General features: G+C 35.0%; 1 protein-coding gene across 1 annotated transcript; it reads left to right on the plus strand.

Annotated features, from left to right (window-relative positions):
- The first annotated feature begins 5275 nt into the window (after positions 1–5275).
- LOC140156523 (histamine H4 receptor-like) lies at positions 5276–6369 on the plus strand. The gene is made up of 2 exons (XM_072179464.1): positions 5276–5772; positions 6231–6369. The coding sequence occupies exons 1-2, from the start codon at positions 5276–5278 to the stop codon at positions 6367–6369; spliced, it is 636 nt and encodes a 211-aa protein (XP_072035565.1).
- Positions 6370–8353: the final 1984 nt, after the last annotated feature.

The raw sequence follows: 8353 nt of genomic DNA on the forward strand, positions 1-8353 counted from the left end.
CATGGCGACTACTTGTAACGAATATAATCTTCGAGAAAGAATGTAAATCTCCGATGGCTCTCTATCCCGTAATCAGCATTATGAACTTCGCTTGAATTTCACCTTTTAAGATGATTATCAATTCCATTGACATTATCGATGGCATAATACTGAACCATGAGCTACGAGCTTTGATTTAATCCCAAATTAATAATGTTGTGCTGAGCAACATAATTAAATTCTTATAGGAAATCGCTAAGCATGTTGATGTTGTATTCCTAAAGGACATGTTCTTATAAGTGCTGATTGGTAGAAAATTGAATTTTACATAGCCGATGACTGTGGTATTACCTTAACTGTTGTTTAGCAAGCAATCTTTCAAGTAAGGACACTTAATGAAAACATATTTTTTTAAACCTAGATAGAATATATCAAATGTTGAATCCAAACATAATAGCAGCTAAGTGGTTGTAATGTCGTCAAAAAACGAAGTCATTGGTTATATTTTGGTTTTAACGCTATAATGTAACAATTACGTTATAGAACCTTTCATATGCAACCAAAATACAACTACAGCCAGTATCCCCAGAATACCATTTTTATTCCTATTTATATCTGAAAGGTCGTGAATTTTCATGAAATCTTATGAAATGTCATGACAAGTCCTGCATCAAGATTATATGGATTTGCAATGCCAAACACTTGCAAACCATTCCTGATGTGTCTTGAAACAAACTTATAACTGTTTACAAGACGATTACATGGAGTTGTGAAAGGTTGTATCGCCACATGGTATTAGTAGCAAACCATTCCTGTCTCTTATAACTCTTTACAAGATTAAAGAGGACTACATGGAGTTTTAAAAGGTTGTATTGTCACATAGTATTAGTGGCAATTGGGATTACTTAGGCATTGATCTGATTTCCTGCAACCAGTGTAATATCCAAGGACAAGCTTTCAATCAAGTGAATTCTACCCACAGACTATCACCAACTCTTGATGGATGGGGAGAACAAATTTCCAATATCTCCCCAATCCATGCATTTTCAATTTAGCAACATGAATCATGACAAAAAGTTACTCACGCAGATATAAAATTGCAAGTAGAGGTATTTCTGAGACTATCAAATAAAAATGGCAAATTAAGTCTTTTAATCAAAGTGTCATTCACCGAACGTAACCTGCTCCTATAGATAATGACCCTGATGATCATTTTATATTAATTCAATTAGACTAAGTTTAAGATCTTACTTTATGACATTTCAACAAAAGAGATGGTTGTTGACAAGGGACAAAGTTATGGGCAAATATTGGGTCATGCATATTTTAAGCGTAGGATGGCAATAAATGACCCCAGAGAAAACGTTAAGAAGGCGGAAATGGATCGACAAGCTACAGGGAATCAAACCCGGACCGCTGTGATGAAAAGTGACAAGCTAATGAGAGGACCACTGCACCAATCCGCATCTTATATTAATTGGGGGAAAAGGTAAAACTAAACTTTATCACTTTTGCTTCGGTTATTTCCCCAGGGTAATTTATTGTCTTTTAGCAGTTGCGAGAATAGGAGTTTGCAGGTATGATCAATGTTGGGAATTGCAACGATACTATTTAATGACAACCTGAATTAATAATAAGCGGCTAACAGAAAAACATCAACCATTTCATACCATTTCATCTCCATCTATTCCCAAGTCTCTAAATAGCAGAGATTTACTTTCAATACATTAAATCCGACGACAGAACACGTAATAAGAAAAACCATGTTGATTGAAAGTCAACCTTTAAGTTTTATACAGAAACTAAACTATATAAGATATTTATGAGACACAAACTGAATGTATTTCAATTTCATGTTCGTATATTTATTCGAGCATCTCCATCTTTAGATGCCAATGGCTTTAGAAGTCTATTACTATATACATAAGACATTACTTTTCTTGTTATAAAACATAAAAAATTCCATTTTACATCAATAATATTCCATACATATATTTATGCAGTAAACTTAAATCATAGTTTAAATTACCTTCATCTACTACATCAGAATAGACCAAGTTGGGTATGGGCTATTACACTTGAAGTTCATACAGCCCATTATGGATGACATGATCTTAAGCTGGTTTCATACTACCCTGCCGCTTGCCGCTGAGCGGCGTGGCGCACGCGCATTGCAGACAAACGGACACAATCAAGGCTTGTCATTGGTTGAAACGCCTTGCCGCTTGCCGCAGCGGCAAGCGGCAGGAAAGTATGCTGGGGGCAATAATCTTCAACTGGAATAGTCAAAGTTTACCGAGTATAATTCAAAGAAAAAACTCACGTTTTCCATACAGTTTCGGCAATACAATCTGTTGCTTTTCTCAATGGTATATGCCATCATTTGAAACTTTGTTTTATACAGAAACTAAACGACATATAAGATATTTATGAGACGCGATAGACCCTCATGCCGTCTATTAAAATGAAATCCTTAATTGCAGAAATGCCAGTAACGAAAACCATATTTCAAATGGATAACGGAGTCAATCTGAATTCGGAGAAAAACACAGCTAAGTATGAAAGAGAGAGCCCAATGAACGGCAACGAGGGAGCCTTCCAACTGAGTCACGTCTAAGACTAATTGACCCAGAGGGCGTCATCATCTACCGATGACGTCATAACATTCAACAAAGGATCTTATGGTATACACCATTGAGAAAGGCAATAGACTGGATTGCCGAAACTGCATGGAAAACGTGATTTTTTTTCTTGGTATACTATAAAACTTTGAAATTTGATTATTGTATTCCTGATGAATCTCTTCAATAGCCTAATTTCGAGTTCTCCAGGCATACTATGTTGATGAAATTTTAAACCAATAAACTAAATATTCATCACATATCGCAATCTTTCAAATCTTGCACTGGAGGCATGTTGAAGATTGTTTTTGAACACAATTGAACGCCATTTCTACACTTTTTCATATATCTATCGACATAAGCGTAAAATGTCACACTTGACAACTGACATGTCTGGTTTATCATGTTGCTTATTTTGTTTTATTTTAGTTACACAGAGTATTACATAAGTGCTGAGACTTTTACCAATAATAAGTTACTGATTTCGATTTACAAATTATAGTGCTGTATTTGATTTATTATTCTAATTAGTTTACATAATTCAATCAAAATAAATATCAATTACTTGTATGGTTGTGTGGCAGATATACTTAATATTTGTAAGGAATATGGGAACTGACTTAAATTGATGGAGAGTTCCCACAATCCAATCAGGTCCAAGTCAATTCTGAGTCATTTTGTAAGATTGATTACACTTTCTCACAACCTGTTGCTTTAACATTGTGTAACACGATCTGATCCAAGGACAAAATAATATTGCGAACATTGATCTATCATCATCACCTTGAACAAATACTATCCTTACATCCCCAACGTACTTAGTTGCAATATTTTTACAACCCCGATTTTTTGTTGTATTATTGTATTGTTTGCTGTTCCCTCCCTATTTTGTCTGCATCTCAATGTCACACATGCCTCTGGCATGTTTGAAGCAGATCGTATTATCTCACCTGCAGCAAGTCTACTTTTAAATCTCAACTGAAGTCTCACTATAAGGATTGGGATGATAAAATTGTATCGATGCCTCTTTTTGTATCTTTTCTTGTATGCTTTGTGTGTGTAGAGTTCTGCTGAGTTGGGAGCACTGCGCTTTGTGGTGACAGTGTTCTCAGTTTTGTGCTTTTAGCGATACCCAGCAGTTAAGCAGACCTCAATTTTGTTCCAATTTTGTTGTTGATTGTCAACTGCATACAATAAATAAAGAATGTTATGATTTATGAAAGAGAACCCGTTTTATATGCACCATTTTGTTAAGTTGTACTGCGATTGTGCACAGGGGTGAAGACAATAACATGTCCATTTGAATATCAGAAAGTTACTTAAAATTCAGTCCTTACCACAAACCTTCAACAGCTGAAAAATTGGAAAAGACAAAAATGTGGCAAAAGAAATCCCAATGTAAGCTGATAAAATATACAGTCTGTTTTGTAGCAATAACTATATTGTCAATATTCAATTGATGCCATTTCAGCAAAAGGGCAACTTATTTCGGTGCTACAAAATAGTATAATTATAATATAATTATACTATAATTATATTATAATTATATAATTATGTCTAATAAAATAAATCAACAGTTCAAAACATAGCGTTAAGAAATATGCTATGGACAACAATTTTCATCGTACTATATAACCTTACTGTTTTACGAAGAATGTAGTTAAATTTACAGCTCTATACCTAGAGATGAGAAAATGCTCTTGGCCAATAATTTGGTTATTATTGGTTTTGTATACTTTTGTTTTCGAGTTCAGAGTTTCGAAGTCTTTCCGCCACCTTTTCAACACCCCGAAGCTTAATTCATACTTCGTTTGGTAGCGCCGATGAATTGCTTTTGGCCAATGATCTAAATCGTTCTTCTGAGTATAAGAAGTAACGAACAATTTGATTGGTCATTAATCAAAAGCTATTCCCTATAGCGATTGAACTATCAGAGAGTATTACCTGATGTCACCGCTAGCGAAACGTTAACATCTTACCACTCATGCACAGACGCTAAGAATCGTGTATTGGCTTCAAGTTGACAAATGAAATTGGTTTGCAGTTCGTAAGAGCATTATTCAATTGAGCATCAGTATATAACACGCAGAAACCCACGCTCTGTGAGCTCGTCACTACACAGCAGACATCGCGCTGGGATGTGATTGCTGTTACCGGTGTCAACAAGCATACAATGTAGTTTTAAAGAACTATCTGTGTAAGCATTTATATTTATATCTATATATTCTTTCTTGGAGAGAGAGAAGTAGTTCAAACGTTTCCGGATTACTCCATCCTCGAGCTTGTGTTGTATCTATTTCGAGACAAAATCCTCTGTTTTACTACTTGTTTGTGGAGAATACACTGTGTGACTTAACGTGAAGCTAGACAGATCTTTCAATCAACCACGTTCATGTACAGATAATGTTACGATTTAATTGTTTCTTTGTGAAGCTCAAGTAACGTCTATCATAAATAAATTCACATAACCAATATTGTTTTCACGCCTAGCTCGTGATGTCGTTACATGAGTTGAGTATAGATTTCCTGCTTTGACATCTGGCCTTTCCATCTTCGGTTGGCAAGTGGAAATACCTGTCATGTTTATCAAGTAGTTAAGATCTACGTGATGACACTCTACTGATGGTTTATGTAGAAGTGGTACTTTGATACTCCTTTTATATAACTGCTACAACATGCTGAATGATACAAGTTGGATTTCTGACTTTTATAATTTCACGCAAGAGGAGAATATTACTGTTCACAGCACGCTTCATCCGTTTATCTTCTTTTTAATGTGGCTGAATGTATTCTTAACTACTGGAGGAAACTTAGTGACAATTATCGCTTTTCTACGTGATAAAAACATCTACAGCAAACCGGGGAATATGCTTATTCTTAATCTCGCTTTTGCAGATTTAAAAGTTGGGCTCGTGTCTCTACCGTGGTTTAATCTGTGGTTGCATTACGGAGATTGGATATTTGGTGAACATCTATGTAAATGGTGGGTCATTATTGACTATGCCGCTACTATCGAATCTATGTTAGCCATGTTGTTAATAAGTTGGGATAGACTTTTCATGGTTGAAAGTATTCAAAATACATTCGAAACCAAACGAAAAACAGGGTTGTTTCGGTCATTATCGCTTCATGGATTCTATGCTACGCTTTTTCTATGTTTGCAGTGCTATTAGTAGAGCCAATAACTGGTGAACGCAACATTGATTATACAGTAGACTGTGATTTCCCACCAAATTTTTACCTAAGTCCTACACTTTTTGAAGTCACCGTACTCTTTGTTATTCCTGTTTTCGCGCTTTTTTATTTCAACACAAAAATATTTTTCATAATTCGAAAACGAGCCAAATCTGTTCGACCAGAAACAGTGACAGCGCCATTATCTCATGTCGTTGATCCAAATCAAAATAAGAACTCGACCAGTTTTACGAATCAAAATCCTCAAAACATGGAGTCATCATCGAGACATACCGAGCATGCTGATGAAGAGAATGCAAATCATCAAGTTACGAGGAGAAGCCTCCATAAAGATCGCAAAGCTGCAATAACTCTTACGCTATTAGTGGTAACTTTTATACTTTGCTGGGCACCGTATAATTTTGTTATCATAATGGAACTTGTGTCCGTTAACAGTGTACCAACAGCATTTGCATCTTTTACTGAATATTTATTGTGGCTTAATTCAGTAATAAACCCTTTTCTTTATGTCGCAACAAATCCGTTGTTCCGAAAACAGCTTAAGAAAATGTTTTCTTGCAGACAGCACGATTAGTTCTTGTAATAATTACGTAACTCTTGGATGATATGCAAGATGTAGAAGACTATGTTTAATTTACTCAAATAAGATTTGATTGGGGAACCAGGTGATGGAAAGACTACCATGCTTGCACATTTGCCGGATATGAATAGTGTATCATAATGTACTCGAGAATAACAAAACTCAAATTTCTTTCCTTGGATTTCATTCTTGTATACTTATTTCTCTTGTTTTACATTCGAATGTAAGGAATAACATATGGTAATCAAGTTTGTCCAAACATCTAGATATGTCCTCTTAGGAGGAAGTATGGAGGACGCAGGTGCGTTGTATATAGTATTGTTTATATTGTATTTAATGGAAAATTCAATATATAGGTGAAATAGCAACGCCAGATTCAACACGTGGCTCTTTTAAAACAAATCTTGGCATCTAGCCATTGCCAATTGTATGTTTGCAAGAAAAAAAACAATACACAATTCTGTGACTTTGTTTTTCGGACTAGCTGAAATTACATTATTTGTATAGTCATTTTTAGCTGTATTATTTGAGATTAGGACGATGTAATTTGAGGCGGGTAGGAGGGTAGCATGACCTACTGGTATTTACAGTCAAATATGGAGACAAATAAATCTTACACAAAAAAAGGAATGGTACGGGGTCCTATAATGGAGATCCAAAAGTTAGATATAAAGGTGTGTATTTTCTGCCCAGTGCGCGTGGTTTTGCTGCGGGAGGGGAACACGCCAAAAACTTTCTTTTTGATATCGGTCGTAATTCAAACCTATGGAAATATAAATGCGAGTATTGGCTTCCTTGCAACTCCTATAAAATCAATACATACATATCAAAAAGTACACTACTGGTTTTTAGTTAAATGGCAAAAAACGGGAAAATATGCCTTCTGCCACCCCATCGATTTAATCAATATAACTAAACATTTATTTCTATACACTTGTTAAATAAACACATCATGAAACGATGCACATAATAGATACCCAGCAAACACAAAACGTTTTCGACATCATTCGCAAAAGGTTATAAAAGGTTGTCAGAAAACGTTTAAATGTCGGGTTATATAAAGGGTACATTAATGGTATAAAACGTTTTCATAACATTAAATAACATTTGTTGGTAATTTACTGCACAGCAAACACAAATGTTTTACAGAAAAAAATTAAATGTCGGGTTATATAAAGGGTATAAAAACGTTTTAATAACATTCCAAAAACATTTTTGAAAACTTGGTACAAATCATTCTAAACAGAATGTTATTTAAGTGTTGACAAAATATTTGGCCAAAAATGTTTGCAAAAATAGTTTACAATGACATTTCGAAAACATTTTCAAAATATTGTTGTATTGAGTTTTCATACAAAACGTTTTAAAACGATTTCATGACCTTTATATACACCAATCCGAGAAGCGTTTACTGTATTTGGCCCTCTATTGACGGCAACACAGATGTACCAGAACGGGAGATTTAATTCGTAATTCAATACTCATGATTGTGTATTGAATATCACTGTTGTGTACAATTCCCGGGTACAATTCTGTATAGTACACAATAAATAATGGATGGAACCCCCGACCTCGGGACACCCAGTTTTACATCGGGGACACCGCAGTAATGGCGAAGGCGGATAGGTGTATAACCCGACATTTTAATGTTATTAAAACGTTTTTACCTAAACCAAAACCCAAAATATACCTTATTTAAAACGTTTTAAAAACGTTTTTGTGTTTGCTGGGTAAACAAGAAAATGCGAGCTGAATAAATATAAATTAACCTAAACCAATGCCTCAAGAATTACGTGCAATTATTGTCTTTAGTTGGTGTGCCTTTATAGACAGGATGTAATTATACTATTTTTACCTGGTCGTTCACATTCAAGATGCCTCAAGATTCATCTATGTTCGCTTCAGTATATTTGTAAGAAACGTCATAGCGGACTTAGCATTCACTAAGGCAATGATTAATTAACTCGGTAAAACATAC

This window comes from Amphiura filiformis, chromosome 7 (genome assembly GCF_039555335.1).
Source record: "Amphiura filiformis chromosome 7, Afil_fr2py, whole genome shotgun sequence".
NCBI lineage: Eukaryota > Metazoa > Echinodermata > Ophiuroidea > Amphilepidida > Amphiuridae > Amphiura > Amphiura filiformis.

What these genes read in the sequence shown, in the direction of transcription:
- LOC140156523 (XM_072179464.1), top strand. Translation starts at nt 5,276, where the DNA reads ATGCTGAATGATACAAGTTGGATTTCTGACTTTTATAATTTCACGCAA. An exon ending in CTATGTTTGCAGTGCTATTA is followed by an intron (nt 5,773 to 6,230) that starts GTAGAGCCAATA and finishes GTCCGTTAACAG; the next exon opens with TGTACCAACAGCATTTGCAT.